This window comes from Hydra viridissima, unplaced genomic scaffold, assembly GCF_058129835.1.
Source record: "Hydra viridissima isolate aposymbiotic clone 2 unplaced genomic scaffold, HvirCarnegie_v1 scaffold_8, whole genome shotgun sequence".
Classification (NCBI taxonomy): domain Eukaryota; kingdom Metazoa; phylum Cnidaria; class Hydrozoa; order Anthoathecata; family Hydridae; genus Hydra; species Hydra viridissima.
In genome coordinates, this window is record NW_028324307.1 from 3188878 (window position 1) to 3206510 (window position 17633).

The window sequence follows — 17633 nt, forward strand, 5'->3', positions numbered from 1 at the left end:
AACCATAGTTTTCTTATAACATTCACTTTTATCAAACATTACCTTCACTGGGTATCAAATGACAAATCATTTTTGAGAATGTGATGACTATGAATGACTATTGTAATTAAAAATGTATTAGGAAGTACTCTTTTTAACTGCTGTTAGAGTCAAATGAACAGGCATGGGCGCAATTAGTGGAATAAAATTTCTTTTTTTATTTAAAGAGTAAATTATCGATTTCTCAATTGAGTTAACTTAAACTTAAGTAAATAAATTATTGATACGTAAGTAGTGTTAGGTAATAAAATTTAAAACTAACAAACTTAAAAATTTAAGTTGTTACAACAAACAATTAAAACAGCTTTAAACCCTAAAGGGTTAAATACCACATTTTGTAGTGTTATGAACTAGAATAAATTGTTAAAAAACATGATTGAAAAAAGAAAAAAAAAAAAGAAAAAAAAAATTAGTAACAGCTCCAATGGACCTCATTTAATTTTTAAATTGCACATTTTTTGTCTACTAAAAGATCTCGTTTAACAGATAATAGCTAAAAAGTGCTACAAACATTGATGGCATATTTTATGTTGTTAATATACATCAATATGTATATAATCAATATGTATATGTATATGTTAATATGTATATAATATCAGTTTTTTCAACATGACCTTATTAAAGTATATTTAATACTTTTTACAGGTTTAAACAGTTAAATCTGGTGAGCGTGATGCGACTTTAAATGCGGCTTTTTCAAGTACGCCTTTTAATCACGAATTAAATGTCTTAATATGAATTATCCAGAGTGGTATGATAGCAAGCATCATTCACGGTAACAGTAACACCCGCTTCATTCTCAAAAACGCACTTTTTAGTGTGATTATATTATGCTATTTTATTTTATTGAATAAAGTTAACAAAAATCAAGTGCATCTAAGAGAGCAGATGTTCAAGTATTATTTGGACAATATATCTGAAGGCTAAATCCTCATGGTTGAACATTTTAAATATGAAAAAATCCACAAAAGTACTATTTGTAGGATAATCGGAAGTGCTGGCAACAAATCCCCAGGAAGTGGTGAGATAGCAAAAGTAATGAGCACAAAGAACATTTGGTCTCTAAAAGTCATGGTTGACCATAAAGATGGAGTCTCATAATGCCAAGTAGCTTGAAAATTCAAGTGCATTCAATCATATATGTCCAAAATATTGAAAAATAGACATCCATCAAAAGGAGGAAGAAGCAAAGGATTTCAAAAGCAAAATGTTCCAAGTAATAAACAAAAAGCAACAACCCTAACAAAATTTGTTGTCTGTGTAAAAACTTGTATAGAGAATTGTTTATCTTGGATGATAAATCTCATTTTACTCTACGACACAGCACATTCAGTGGGAATAATGCTCAAGTGATGTTTCTCAAAGCCCTCCTAGTGTAAAATATATACCATATGCTAAATTTGAACAAAAATTGCTTGTTTATATCTGAACATCTGACAAAGGGCATGCTATTTAGAGAAAGTTGTAATTCAGTAAATCAGAAAGCTTAATTTAAAGGGGAAAATATTTCCTTTCATTGAAAAATATCATTCTTATGGCAAATTTTTGACCTGATTTTGCAAAGAAATATGCCATATTATTTGTTGTCTATATAGATGACAAGAATGTCATTTTTATGAAGAAAGAGGATAATGCTGCAATCCTGCCGGAAATGTCTAATGGGAGACTTTTGGATTGTATAAAAAGAAAAAGTGTACTTGTATAATTTGTAAACTAAAAATATCAATCAACTACATAAGAGAATAAGATATTGACTTAGAAAACTGAGTTTTAATACTGTATACAGCCTTTCTCAATCAACATGAGTCTTACTCTAAAATTTACATGAATGATGTTGTTAAAAAATATTGGTGCAGTAAATAAAGAAACCAATTAAATACTTTTTCTATCCTCTATCATGTTTCTATTAAATTAAGGGAACAATGTTCTGTCAAAGTTGCATTTCCATAAGAATGTTCTATCAAAGTTTGTCACCATAAAAATGGTTTAAGTACAAAAAAGAACAATAATCTTATGTGTGCATTTAATTTTTTTTCTTTTTTTCTGGTCTACTTGTGCTTTATGGCCTTGGTTTCTGTTGCCATGCTCTTTTAATAGCAGAGTTTTTGAGCAACTTTTGAAAAGAGTATGATAGTCAAAAACTCAGACCAGCTACTTGGAAGATTCCCATAGAATTAGTATAATTTCTTCAATTTGATTTTCCAAGAAAGTTACATGGATAGATTATCTTCAAATCTTAGAAACTAAGAGTTTTTTTTGTGTGTGTTTTTCCAGTTTGTTTGAAACTTTTGTATCATAGCATAAACCCTTTATATTCAAAAATTGAAGAGAATATGGAGAGGGGGATTAGTTGATGTTCTTATTTTAATCTGTATTTAATACTATGTACAAAGAAATACAAAATAATTACTTAGGTCCTTAGCAAAGAATTTTAAGTGGTTTATATTAGTTTAATGTATGGAAGTTTAATATATAGAAGTTTTATATAGTTTAATGTATGGAAGTGCAATATATAGAAGTTTGGTTAGTTCAATATACATTTGGTTAATATATATTAGTTTAATATATGGAAGTTTGATATATTTTAGTTCATGATATATTAGTTCAATATATGGAAGTTTAACATATATTACACAAACTTATTAGGCACAATTAGAGCTGGCATTGACCTTTAAAATTAACTTACACAATACTTTGTGGATCTAAACATTTTTTTACATGTGGGTTAACTATCCAAGATATGCAGTATTTAAAATTTACAAGTCCTCAAGTAGGAATAATCCTGGCATATTAAGTAAGAATTATTTAATCAATTTAACATATTAAGTTGTTATCTAGTTACCCTGACATTAAGTAGGAATCACCCTGATAAAAGTAGGAATCACCCTGATAAATGTATGGTATAGTTTTTGATTTCATTTTAAAATGCGATAAATTTAAACTGAACTTTGTTTACTAAAATTTAATTGATTTAAATAGTAAATTGAAACATATTATTTAAAAGTATGACATTAATTGAACGTGCTGGACAACTGAGCAGTCTTCTCGGAGAATGGAAGGATGTGAATCGAACAAACTCATCACCTGTTGATGTTCTTTCAAGGTAACTTATAAGAATAAATGATTTTTTTTTTAATTTTTTTTTTTTTTTTTGTTTTCATTTTGCTTTTATGACCACTCTGTAAAATTTTTTTCTAAGAATTTCAGAATTGTTGGAAGAAGAGTTGACAGTATATGCAGCAACAGACCCAGATCCATTTGATGATAGACAGGCTGGTATTTGCTGAAGTTGTTATTTTTATTAATATTATTTTATGGATTCTAAATAAAAATACACTAATTTTTTTCTTGTTTATTGGCATAAACAGTAAACAAACTAGGTAGTTTTGTTTTAGAGGAATTACAAAAAATATCTTATACTGTACTTTGATTTGGGGAAAATACTGTACTTTGATTTGGGGAATATACTGTACTTTGATTTGGGGAAAGATGCTTAAATGCATCAAGAATAAAAATTTTATGTTGAAGAAATTACTCATGCAAATCAAAGTAAAGCAGTAAGAAAGATATTTTTTTGTAAATCTTCTAGTGTAATCTTCTAGTAAATAACTGCCTGGAAGCATTAAAACCAGACAACTAGGTAGTTTGGTAATATTAAAACCAAACTACCTAGTTTTAATTTTATTTAAGATGATGGTAAAAGTTTGATTTGTGAAAAATGCAAAAACAAGTTATTAGAATGTATTTGTCAGACCTTACAATTGTTTGAACCGAGATCAATGTCACTGATATAGCAAAAAGTTCTACTGTTTGCAGTTGTAATATGTAAGTTGTCCAGAATGCAAAATTGCATAAAGAAAAAAATTGATTAGGAATGCTCAAATCCAATTAAAATATCTGGGGGAAGGTCTGAACAAAGTTACATCTTTAGGGCCTATGAATTGCTGAAGCATCTTTTATTGCAAATTGTTTCTAGATTTGTTTTTCCATATTTACTCTAGACTTACATGTGTTGTTGAGAAAGTTACTCATGGTATCTTTTTGTAATGATATCATAAACTTAAAGTTAAGATAAAGGTTTTGTTATTATAGACATCTCTGATCCCAACTGTGTTATAGCACATCTTATGAAAACACTACATCAAGATGAAGAATTTCTTTCAAAGGTAAAATATTACATAATTAAAAAAAAAAGCGTTAATTTAGGTAATTTTTGTATAAGAAATTTTGTTGATTACAAGTGTCAACTGATGATGATTTATAAAAAATGTGAATGAGTTGTAAGAAATTGAAAATGAACTTTATGTTATGATTTTTTTATGACTTTATTGTTGATTTTCAGAAAAAATATAGAGAAAATATAAATTGTGTTAAGCACAATTAAATTCAAGTATGAAGAATATAACTGTGTTGATAATTAAGTATATCTATTATTACAATTATGATTTAAGTGGAGTAATACAGAACAAAGTCAGATGCAGACTTTTTGAAAAATTTACAAAACCACATGCATTTTCATATATTTTTATTTAGTGATCTTTATGACAATTTTAAGCATGGCTAAGATATTTCTTTCAATCTTCTGCAGTTTAAAGGGAAAAAATCATCATAAGCAAAAACTGAATTTCAAATGTTCGAGCCACGTAAATATTGTTCACTGAGTAAAAAAAGAACTTTTTTCTCACCCACATTGAGGGGTGTCTTTATTTACTCTTATTTCTCTCTCTTTTTTAACAGAGGTTTTGTTGTTGCAGGTGCTGACATCTTACATGTTCAACAGTGAAAATAATTTCGATTTAAATTGTGCTGCATCCAGACTACTTTTAAATCTGTTGCCAGGTTTAAATGAAGCAGACATGGTTCAGGATGTGGTAAGTTTTTCTCGTAAACTTAAGTGTTTGTTTGAAATAAATGCCTTTTTTTATGGATGAAAAAGATTCTGATTTAAAATAGCTTATTTTTGTTTATTCATGACTGAATGATAGGAACTGCAAGTTGGGAAACTATTAAGCTGGGCAAAAGATGAAAAAGAGCCTCTGCGCACTTATGCATGTGGCAAGTGACCTTTTTTTTTTATTTATTTTATGTTTCAAAATTACTTTAAATTTTTATGTTATTTTTTTTAAATTTATGATATTTTTTTAAATTTGATGTTCTTAGATTGTTTCTAAGTTTAATACATACATTTATTTTAGTAAAAAAAAATTATCAAACAGCTATAGTTTTACATTGATTTTTTAACTAAATATGTTTGTTTGTACTAATCTTTAAAAGTTTTCAATTTTCATAAAATAATTCTTTTATATCTGATTTAAACATTTATTTTGTTTATAAAAATATTTCAGGTTTGCTCTCTAAAGTGATGCTGCTGTCAGATTGTCCTGGAATCTTTAAGGAAAAAAATGCAGAGTTGGTAATTAGTCCACACTTAAGAGTCACACACATACACAAATACATTATTCATTTAGTTAGGAAAATATGTTAGTGTACAAAAAAGTGTTTCATTTTTAGGTTCCCATTTTAATAAAAAGATTAAAATCATTAGCTGAAGTGCAAGACCAGAATGCATTGTGTATTGATGATGTCACACAAATTGATAAATCTCAGAAAGTTTCTGTACTTAAAACATCGAAAAGAAAATCAGAACGATTTAAAATGGAAGTTAATGACCAAACTGTTCCAATTTTAAAAAGTTAGTTTTTCCTTTTTTTTATTACATGAAAAAAAAGAGGGAGAATACGACTATCATATGAGTAATCAATTTTCTATTTGTTTTAGCACCCAGCTCTGCTCGAAAAAGGCGTTTACATTTAAAATGTAGATCTGCAGAGTATCGAGATCCAAAAATATGTTTACAACCACTCACAGTTTGCAGTCAGCAAAAGATCACTCTTCATTACCTGCATGTTATGGGTGAATACCAAGAGGTCTGGAATTTAATTTATATTTGCGAATGTAACTTAAATCATAAATATAAAAATACACAAGTTATTAAATCAGGTGTTTTTTTTTTCATGGGCATTTAAGCAAATGTATTTTGATTGTTAACATTTTTGTTTTTACTTCTGAAAAACCTTTTTTTTGTGTATATATCTATAATTAAGTTACTAACTCAAAAATTTTTCTTTTTTGCAGTTGCTACCTGCAGCTTTTGAATTGAATGTTATTGATCTCATCTTTTATTACATAAACATAAAGACACAGCGAGATGGAGCACTCGCCTGCAATGCTTTGTTTGTGAGTTTGTAGTTTTTTTGTTTCTTTTTCTTCTTAAATCAAGTGAAAAACTGTAATTAACTGACATTGTTGTTAATTAATGTTTTACATTTAGTTGTAATGACGAATTAAATGGTATGCTTAAGACTTTTTCAGGCCCTCAAAAGTTGCGGATTTCAAAATCTGTTTTGGAATTTCTTGATTAGTTCTAATATTTTGCAAAAAACTTGATGGAAAATCCTGGAAGCTTCAGGAGTTTAACAGAGTTTTTACTCCTATCCATTCTACTAATTTTTACCATTATTACAGTTAAACTTTTAAGGCTGTCTGCATTGCCAATTTTGGGAAGTTCATATATTTTCAATCTTGTTCATATCTGTGAAAGTCTTTGATGTAGATAAATCTAAAAGTCCTGAGAAGAAGGCATGCTGGAAAGTTCATAAATTTTTACTGTGCACAACCCTAATAATGAATAAAATTTAAAAAAAACAACTATTTTATACATTTACCAAATGATAATAAACATCTTTTTACAATTGTGTTTAGTATCTATCGTCGTTGCTGTGCCACAAGAAGTTTGTTCTTGAGTTTGTTTCTCGAGGTGGTATTCAAAGAATTCTGGAAATTCCTCAGCCATCAAATGTAGCAACTATGTCTTCATTATGTCTTTACTATATTGCACACAACGAGGATGCAGTTGAGAGAGTGAGTTTTGAAGTTATTTTTTTATATACACAAGTTACAATCATTTTTTTTTTTTTTTTTTCAAGTTTTATAATGCACCATAACATTATGTAACAATTTTTATCTTTTGCTTCTAAGTGTTATACTTCAAATGTTACATCTCAAATAACAACAATATTCACAAAAAACTTTGGTTGTGTGTACAAAATTTTCAATTATCATTATGTCCTGATAAAATTGCTTGTCTTACTCTTCTGAGAAAACCCCCATATTTTCTATTTTTAAGGTGAGTATCAAGGATAGCGGACAGTTTTATCTTCATCTCATTTGAAGGTAACTCTTTATGAAAGTTTGAAGCACCTACTTAAAGTCTTCAACAAAAGTCATGAGCCACCACAACAAAACAGTTCTAAGCCACTTAATCTATTTTCTTTAACTTTTTGACAAATTAATTACACTTTTTTGAGACTCCTGGATGAACTGTCTATGATTAACCTTGGGATACCAAATTTCATGTTCTCTTTTCTCTCCTGTACCAGTCTGTGAGCATTGCATATCTTAACAAAGAAAAGGATTGCATATCTTAACAAGAAAAAGTACTTTCACTGAGTACTTTTTCACTCTTCTCTTTATAAATTTCACAAGGTGAACAAAGTATATTTTATGAATCACAAGCAAATGTACTAAAGACAAACTTCATCAATCATCCCTGGTAAAATAATGTTAAATACTTTATTTTTATCAATGGAATACTTTATTTAAATCACAACTGGGAGCTGGACACTTTAAATCTAAGAACAGGGAAAAAAATTTAATTTTTTTACATAGTGTTATTTCTTATGTCAGTTATATGTTCCCTTTTCTCTCAATTGTAAAAGTAGGGACTTAATAATTAGAAATAAATTATTTATTTTAGATTTGTCTTTTACCACAGTCAACTGTCAATCGATTAATTGAGTACTTATTGTGGCTTCTTGAATGTGCACATGTATCTGGTCGGTGTCATACTGTGCTTTTCTTTTCTCTGACTTTTTCATTCAGAACAGTTTTAACTTTATTTGATTCAATGGATGGGCTTAGAAAAGTTTTTAACATGGTAACAAATTTTTTTATTTTTTTGTTGCTTTAAAATATGTAAGTGTTTTATTTAAGATAATTTGATAATGACTGGATTTGTATAGATCAGCACATTAAGTATAATGAGAATTGAAGAATCTGAGCTATCCACAGATGATAGTGTCTTCTTGCAAAGAGAAATGGTAAAGAATGCTTGCTTGACGCTTAAAAAATATTTCACAGCTCATGTTTCAATTATTTATCAAAATTTGAAAAGGTCATTGGCTCGTGTGAGTAACAGTACTCCTCCTCCTCCTACGCCAGCTTACAAGGTAATATTTAGATTAATATTTAGATTAATATTTAGATTAATATTTGCATTCACTGCAATTAACATTTGACATCAAGATATTTTTATGTTAAATAAATGAACATATAAAGCGCCTTTGTAATACAAATCATTACAAATAGTCAATATAATTTTTGTAGATAGCAGTTAGCTAAATAATTACTTTTTTATAAATTGAAAGTGTTAAATAGTCGAAGCAATCTTGAAAAACCTTAGTAATCATAATATTTTGAACTAACTTGAGAAGAGACTTGTTCATAATGAAAAATTTCCCCAGTAAAATGAAAATTTCTTTAGTATGTTTTTATAATTTTCATAGAGCATGTTTGCACCTTCTGAAGATGTCCAAGATTACATTGATTTCATCCATGAATATGGGATTGATGAGGGTGGAAGTGAATGTGAAAAGGTATTTGTAAAATAAAATCTGCCTTGTTTTTCTTTTTTTCTTTTAACACCCTTGAATATGTTTTTATTAACTTTTTATATTTTAGGTAAGTTGTGTTTAAATTTAAATAAATTCTGCAAGTTAATTTTTAACAACTGATTTCTTATTAAATTTCTTTTGTTTTAGTTTTCTTTTTCTTTTTTTTTTTTTTTAATGGATAGCGAGCAAGAGTTCTTAACATCACTACACTCCTCCTACAACTTGTTGCATTGGCATCTAGTTGGAAAAATTACAGCAACAGGTAGTTCAATAATTTTGTATCTATACAAAATACATTGAGGAAATGAAAAACTATAATTGTTTGATGTAATTCTTATAATGAGAAATCTAAATCTATTGTTATGTTACCATGGCAGAATTTTTATGTTTTCCAATCTTAAGGAAGCCCCTTCTATTTCTTACTTTATGAAATTTTTTCTTAAATGATTTTAACTTTAAAAGAACGTATTTTGTGAAGTTTTTAGAATTTGTATCCTCAAAAAAGAATGGTTGTCAATATTTACTAGAGGATGCAAATTCTACAAATTATATAGAAATCAAGATTGTCAATATTATCTAATTTTTAGAGTTGATGTCATGGTTACAGCATTAGAATCGTTAGTTGCTATGTCATTTTCAAGACGGATAACCCTGAGTTTTTGTCAACAGATTGAAGTTTCTTCAACTGAAAGCCAGTCAGGCATTAAGTAAGTTAAAGTGCTCAGAATAAGTGAGCAGAGAGCAAATTTAGCAACCATTCACTACTAAGAAAGAATAATAAAAAATTAGGAATTATAATTAAGTTGAACATGGCTGCTGGTTTTTTTAAGAATGTTTTATTTTAAAGTTAAATAATTTATTCTCTGCTTAATTTTACTTTAAATATTTTTCCTTTCAGAAATCAAAAAGTTAATTTTCCCTTTAACTTGTGATAACTGTCCTTGTTAAACTATTTAGAAAATATAATTTAGTTTTTGATAAATAAAAAGTTTTGATTAAAAAGTTGTCACTGTCTTCTGTTTTAACTAGCACCATCAAAACTATATTTAGTAAATCTTGCAAAAATCTCAGTTTTTAAAATAATGAAATATTTTTTTAAAGTTAAATCAAAACCCTGTTTTCTCATTTTTTGTTGTATTTGAGTTGGTATTTAGCATTTAATGTCATAGGATTTTATTGCGTGCTGTTGAAGGAGAACTTATTCAAGAAGTGGCGGTGCAAAAAGCAGCATTGAGAGTGCTTTGCAATTTGGTGTGGAGAAGTCAAAGGGTATTTAAAAATTATACTTTAAACAACTTTGTGCCAGTTTTAATAAAAAACAAAAATCGGTTATGAGAGATAAAAGGATAAGGTTATTTATGTGTATAAAAAAAAGGTTATCTATGTGGATAAATGATAACAGTTCACAAGTTGATGTTTTTGATGTAGATAATTGAAAAGATAAAAAGAATAAATAGATTAAAATTTGCTGTAGATCATGATTCTTAAAAAAAAATTATCTAAAGGAAGAAAGAAAACCTGATGATGCAAGTCACCAAGTGCTACAAAATATTTGGTCATCTGTTAGATTGAATAATGGAATTAAGATATTGCTGTCAGCTCTTAATACCAAAGTACCAATAACAGAAGCTGATGCTATTAGAGCTCTTGCTTGTAAGGTTTGTGCAAAATGGTTTTTACAAATATTGTTCATAGGTTAGTAAATTAGTGATTTGTATTTTTGAACCATTTTATTCTAATAAAGAAAGAAAATTATAAAGTTTTTATATGTTAAGTTTTGGTTTCAACTTTGATATTATTTTTTTAAAAGTCACATGTGTTTAATGTAAGTCACATGTTTGATGTTTTTGTATATAAAGTTTTGGTTTCAACTTTGATATTAATTTTTTAAAAGTCACATGTGTTTAATGTAAGTCACATGTGTTTAATGTAAGTCACATGTATATAATGTACGTCACATTAAGTCACATGTATATAATGTAATTTAATGTAAGTCACATGTATGTAATGTACTTGTTTGATATTTTAAAAAAAATCTTAAAAAGATATTCTAGGTTTGAAACTTAAAATTGCACTTAGGACTTTTATGCATTGAGAATATTTTTTTAAAAATATTTTAAAAGCTGAAATGGCATATACCCATAGGACAAGTTTGTGCTTTTTTTTTTAGGCACTGTGTGGTTTATCTGCAAATGAGCTCATATGCCAAGTTCTTGGTAAGCTACCAATGTTTCATAATGAAAATTTTCATATTTTGATGAGAGAACCTGTGCTGTCAGATCATATTCGTGAGCATACAAAACTCCAGAAATATGCTTCTATTCTAATTGAACGTGTAACAGGAAAATCTTTTCAGTTGCAACAATCTAGCTCCATGCCAATGTTTACTGCAATTAATAAGGTATTGCTTTTTGGTATCCTTTTAAAAACTACATTCTGTTGAATTGTTCAGATGCACTTATTCTTTTATCCATCTTTTTTTTTTAAAGGCTGACATCATCATGCAGACTAAAATAACTTATCCGCAAAAAGAATTACTCTCTATCATACATGACCATTTGCAATCACAAGGTAGTTTGGTATTTCCTCCTTCGCTAAGTGGAAAATTGTTACCTAATAGTAACTACTCTCTGTGTTATATACATTTTGCAGATCTCATTGTAGTTACATTGTTTTGTCAGTTGAAAAACTAATTATGTGTTACAACAACAACTATGAAAAAGTCATAATGAAAAATATTGAGTGTTTAGTATAATTTGACTTAGAAATTTAAGCTTTAAAATATATTTTAAGATTTAATATAAAAATAAAATACTTTGCTAAAGGTTTGTACAAATCTGCTCATATGTTGATGCAAGAAGCTCAGTTGCCTCAGGAGATAGAAGCAAAACCTTTATCAACTCATTGGATTGCTCCAAGCTCCAGAACATCATTGTTTAAAAATTCCAGTCCTTCTCTATTGGTGAAAGAACCATCTACACCATTGCAGTGCAGGAAACTCTCTGTTAATTTGCCATTAGTAGATCAAAAGGTATTTCAATTTTTTTTGTTCTACATTTGATTTTTATTGTTTGTTTGTTTTTTTTTTAAATGAAGCCATTTAGTTTATTCCACTTCCTTTAATAATCCTTTCCTTTTTTTTTTTTTTTTTTTTTTTTCAATAGGGACTTCATACACCATTGTGTCGCCCCTCTCATAGTACTGTTTGTACTCCTGCATCTGTCAAACCAAACAATGATAAATTGCTACAAGATTGTGTATGTTTGATATAAGGATTGAAATATGTTCTATTACAAGTGTTGTTTTTTTTTTGTTTTGGAATCTGATTTGATGGTTTAAGTTCTTATAAATCTAACATGTCATGTTTGCTATATATATGCTATAGATATTTCTATACTGATAAATATAACATACTTTTCTCAGTATCGAAAAATCTAAATTGGGTAAAATATAAAGAAATTTGCTTAATTTTTTTTTTTTTCTTTTAATGAAAAAGGAAGTTGTGAACCAGTTGACATTGGACAGCATTGTAACAGGCTATTTGAGGGAACAGCATGCTCAATGTGCAAACCCAATAGCAACTTGTCCTCCATTTTCTTTACTGAGGTAAATATTTATGACATTAAAAAAAAAATAATAGTTTATGGTGATTATCCAGATTTAATGAGTATTTTTATCTTACAGAAGTCATCATTGTCCTGAACCACAGTATCGTGCTCATGCTTCTACTAACATTACTAAACGTTTGTATGCAAGGCAGAGCCGCCCAAGGCATGGGGGGATATATGGTAGTAAACATAATCGGCGATATTTATACAGCAAATTTCGCTCTACTGGATGCATCAAAGATACTGAGGAGGACTGTTTGTTTACATGCTGTGCTTGGTTAAATAATGAAAGCATTTGTCTGGGCACTCAGACTGGTGATGTGAAAATAATGGGTTCATGTTACGGACAGGTTTGTTGGGTCATTGTAACACGTGTTTTTATCGTCACTGGATGCAGTATAAATGATCTATTTTTTGAATTCCTTTAGGAAGATGTTCTTCATTCATGTCACGGTGCACCAATCTCAACATGTTTTGTCTCAAGAAATGGCAAATTGATGACAACTTCGGCACCATTTGGTGCTCCACTAGGAGCAGTATGGTGTATCAATTACAATGAAGACCAACCTGTCTCTTTAGAGCTCAAGTAATTTTCTGAAGTTTTTATTTTTTAAGAAAAGTTTATTTGCTGTTATCTCATCAAGTAGTTTATTTGCTGTTATCTCATAAGTAAATACGAGGGTAAGTCAAAAACTATATACACTTTTATCATAGCACATATTTAGAATTATCACACTACATTCTGCGCACGCATGATAATAGTTGTTAATTCTAATTTGCAGTGAGAACTAATATATAAAAATACGTTTAGCAAAGTTTAGAAATAGATTATTGATGATAAAACCCGTCTTAATACCACGATTACTTTAAATTTAGTTCTTTAATTAACACGTGCAAAATGTAACAGTACAAAAGTTTTAGTGCATTATTATGTTAAGAAAGAAAGTTTTGACATTTTAATGTTTTTTCGTTGTTGTTACGATGCTTTGAATTCTCAGCTAAAAAACCTTGGCATCTGATGGAGTGATTGAAACTAGTTGTTTAATTGCCAGTGTTGATTTGCTTATTTTCAGGTTGGAATTAGCTGAGGACAGTTTAATTGCCAGTGTTGATTTGCTTATTTTCAGGCTGGAATTAGCTGAGGACAGTTTACTTCAGTTCAGTCACAGTGAAGAAAGAGTCGTAGGAACTGACGATGCTACTGCTCGTGTACGGCTTTTTATTAAAAACTTTCAAAGAGCTTGCTTTGTTTTTTATGAATTTTAATTTTGCTTTAAAGTGCAAAACTTAAAAAATAAATCCAAGTTCTTTTAGCTTTGTAAACTTATCATGGAATTTTTCACAGGTGTATGATTTGACATCAGGACAACTGATTCGAACGTTTTATGATCAGAGAAATGCGAGTTTTTATACGAAAAACTTTGCATGTTTTGGTCCTGGCGACGATCTTTTACTAAATGATGGCTGCTTATGGGATGTACGGTCCAAAAGGTTCATTCACAAGTTTGACAAATTCAATGACTTTGTTAGTGGAGTGTTTAATCCTTCTGGGTTGGAAATTATTATTAATTCTGAAGTGGTATCTTTTCGCGACAATCACATATTTATCAATCTTATATTTACACTGTTCTAAGACATCGATATATGTACATACTTATATTTATAGAGAAATAAAAAGAGAACGCATAGTTTAAAAATGTAAAGGTTATGACTATGATTGCTGACTTAATTTTGCTGCGTTATTTTTTTAAAAATCCTTAACTGTTGCTAGTGGGACATCCGCACTTTTCATCTTCTTCACACATGTCCCGCGCTTGATTTATGCCGTATTGTATTTAACAGTTTTGGTGATGTGATTTACGGAGGCATGTGATTTATCTTTAACTTTATTTTCAAGATTATTTTGCAGTTTCCAGATTTATTTTCTTTTTCGTTTTTTTTTTTTTTTTAGTAAAACATTCTAGCAAAAAAGAAATACTTATCGATCAGAGTGGGATGCTTGGACCTTACGAATCCACCTTCCGAACATTTGATTCGCATGACTACTCAGCAATTGGTAAATAAAAATTAAACTATTAGTTAGCATTGATTATTATTGACTATTAATCACATTTTTATTATCGCATTATTACAACATCATTATTTCATTATTATTATTATTATTATTATTATTATTATTATTATTATTATTATTATTATTATTATTATTATTATTATTATTATTATTATTATTATTATTATTACTATTATTATTATTATTTATTATTATTATTATTTATTATTATTATTATTATTATTATTATTATTATTATTATTATTATTATTATTATTATTATTATTATTATTATTATTACTATTATTATTATTATTATTTATTATTATTATTATTATTATTATTATTATTATTATTATTATTATTATTATTATTATTATTTTATTACAACAAATATCAAAGGTTTTGGTTATTTTCATATATTTTTTGTGCGTAATAAAGAGGATACTTTTTTTTAGGTACCGTTGACGTGAGAAAAACAATATACGATATTTCGCCAAATCCAATCGATCAAATTTTAGCTGTAATTGAGGTTGTTAAACTTTGAAATATTTGATTATCTGTTCAAAAATGTGTATATCGATACTTTGAAATAAATAGATAAAAATTATGATTCGCGAAATTATGTAATAGAGGGTTATTTTATCTTACCTTTAAATACGGATTTAAAATTTAAAATTTGTAATGATATTATGTTTAGACTGGAAGTACCATATCAAGCGTCGACGTAGACACAACTTGTCGTTTTTACGACATAGGAAGGCTAAAGGGTTGTGATGATAGTGACGAAGAACCAGTAAAATTACTTATTCGCTCATTTTACAGGTTTTGTTTAGAGAATGTTTCGTGTTTTTAAATTAAGTCATATTAATTTAAAATAAATTTCTTTAGGATGATCACGACTCTGATGGCCATGAAGAGGGCGATCCTCGTGATGAAGTCATGAACCAACTTTTTGATAATATTTTTGGTAATATATTTGGTGGTGGCGTTAACACCGCTGCACTATTTTTAATTTCTAACCACTTGATGAAAAAAAAGTTGTAAAAGTGACCTGAATTATCATTAACAACTACTTTTAGCATCATTTTTATTTCAGCTGGAGAAGGGTTTGATGATGGAGAAGATGGCGATGATTCAAATGAGACAGAAGAGTCAGAAGATGATGACGATGTGATGTTTGATGACGATGAATCAACGTTAGACGAAGAAGATGAAGATGATGATGAAAATAACGAGTTTGTTGTAGACGATATAAGCTAATTACGAGATAAATAAAAAGATATTATCAAGAATTGATGTACTTATTATGTCTTAATAACCGTTGATTAACATCAGGATGAACAGGTTTGGTGTAAAAGATTTATTACAGAAAAATATAATAAAAGCCTGAAATATTCATTGTTAAAGGGAGATTACTTGGAGAAACTTTACAAGCAAAACAAAAGAAAATTTTAAACTTTACTTTTAAACTTAAACTTGTACAGCGCAACCTGTTTATAGTGAACTTCTCTTTTGAGCCTTAAAGGATTTCTTACCATTTTTTCATTCTTAAATTTTCTTCAAGGTAGAATTATAATCTCCAACTTCTATCCCATAATCTAAGTAAAGCACCGCAAAAATTCTTCATACAGAACTTCGTGTTTTTTTGAAAAAAAGCAAGCAAACCTACTCATCCTAAGTTATTTCAGGTTTATCATATCTTATTAATAACTACATTTTTGACCAGGTGGCTATTAATAATAAGGCAACAGGTGGAAGGTCAAAGAAAATAATGACAAGAATCGATTAATTATTAAAATCAAGTTTAAAAAGTTTTGAAAAAAAAAAACTTTATTTCAAAATCAGCCTTTAGAAATAAAAATCTCAGTTAAAACCACCAACCTATTGGATTTTTGTGAAAAATGAATCAGAACGAGGTTCTGTTCATTTTTCACAAAAATCCAAAACGAGGTTGGTGGTTTTAACTGAGAGTTTTTAGTGTGAGAAATTTAAAGGAAAGTATCTTTTTGTAAAACTTTGTCATTTAAAATCATCAATAAGTATTGCCTAATCTCCTAACTGTCATCGTTTTTTTTTAAGTTGCACACCAATTTAGTTTGAATGCGTTAATAATTAATTTGCAAGTCTACTTATAGGTAGATTTGCCACATTTGACTCAATATAATCAAGTAAGTGGAAGACTTTCAGCAACTACTTGCAAATTATTCTGCTTCTGCACTCCATGTTTTGTAAGGGTTGAATTGTATTCGTAAATAGATTTTACACCTCTTTCAACTATATCTTTCCCTGAAACATTTAACAGCTCCAAGCCCTTTCGAAATTTTTCCATTTTTCATTCCAAACATCTGGATGTGAGAAATGAGTTGAAATATTGAACCTTTTAAAGAAGCTGAATTCTAATGTTGAAATAAAGTAATCGATTTCTTTGTCCAAAAAGAACGAACCACTTTCATACAAAATTTTGGTTTAAACCAAAATTTTTGCATGTTTCTTCCTCGAGCTTGATGAGCTTGCTTATTTTGTTAACATTACAGTTTTGCTTAAATGATAATAGTTTTGTAGCCATGTTTGTTTTTATTTATCTAAGATTTTATTAAACAAGGGATAGCAACTTGCTCCGGAATCAAATACCAAAAATGAATAAGTTTTGACAATGCCAGTTTTGAAATGTCTGCATCAACTTTTTCATTATTAATTAAGGCTTTTACTACCTGAAAACCTCGGTTGAGTGCAAATGTAGCATTAGTTATGCAATATTCTTTATGGAAAAATAACGAGTTCTGATTATTTTACTAATTTCTGATCTACCTCAGAGTCACTTAAATGAAATAGATCTCTGAAAATAAATATTTTCATAGAATAAATGGCTTATGCCATCATTTTTTTTACCTGTTTTCCTTGATATTTTTAATTTGAGAATCTCCTATTAAGCGCTCTTTGTTGCTACAACTTACTAAAACTAATAACCTCTCTAGTTTTTCTTTATTAAATGTGGTAGTACCATACCAACCCAATATAGGACAGTACCTTGTAAACCAAAAAATTTAAACCAATTTTAACAGCTTGTACTCTAGCTTTTTTGTTATATAAGGAATAGATGGTGGAGGAGGTTTTCTCAAAGTTAGTCTTGGTGTTTTATCGAAGATGCAGATTCTAACAAAAAACATTTTCAAATATTGATATAAAAAGACAACTTTT

General features: G+C 28.5%; 1 protein-coding gene across 2 annotated transcripts; it reads left to right on the forward strand.

The window, feature by feature from the left end:
- The first annotated feature begins 2904 nt into the window (after window positions 1-2904).
- Window positions 2905-15727, forward strand: LOC145186648 (DDB1- and CUL4-associated factor 1-like). 2 transcript variants are annotated; one of them, XM_090094477.1, is made up of 32 exons: window positions 2905-3142; window positions 3239-3315; window positions 4132-4205; window positions 4794-4910; window positions 5025-5094; window positions 5385-5452; window positions 5551-5731; window positions 5818-5966; window positions 6175-6276; window positions 6802-6960; window positions 7856-8035; window positions 8121-8327; window positions 8664-8753; window positions 8954-9033; window positions 9359-9478; window positions 9941-10040; window positions 10277-10429; window positions 10942-11172; window positions 11261-11342; window positions 11597-11802; window positions 11936-12028; window positions 12268-12377; window positions 12456-12729; window positions 12808-12965; window positions 13507-13588; window positions 13725-13958; window positions 14151-14244; window positions 14331-14435; window positions 14891-14964; window positions 15133-15228; window positions 15324-15402; window positions 15532-15727. In XM_090094477.1, the coding sequence occupies exons 1-32, from the start codon at window positions 3045-3047 to the stop codon at window positions 15693-15695; spliced, it is 4107 nt and encodes a 1368-aa protein (XP_089950603.1). In that variant the 5' UTR covers window positions 2905-3044; the 3' UTR covers window positions 15696-15727. The 2 variants fall into 2 exon arrangements, 1 of the variants encoding a protein (XP_089950603.1); XR_016454626.1 differs by lacking the exon at window positions 13507-13588.
- Window positions 15728-17633: the final 1906 nt, after the last annotated feature.

Bases quoted from the DNA above. Each gene is read 5' to 3' on its own strand.
- LOC145186648 (XM_090094477.1), top strand. From the start codon at position 3,045: ATGACATTAATTGAACGTGCTGGACAACTGAGCAGTCTTCTCGGAGAA. The intron at 5,095-5,384 runs GCAAGTGACCTT...AAAATATTTCAG, and splicing joins TCTGCGCACTTATGCATGTG to GTTTGCTCTCTAAAGTGATG. The intron at 5,453-5,550 runs GTAATTAGTCCA...TTTCATTTTTAG, and splicing joins AGGAAAAAAATGCAGAGTTG to GTTCCCATTTTAATAAAAAG.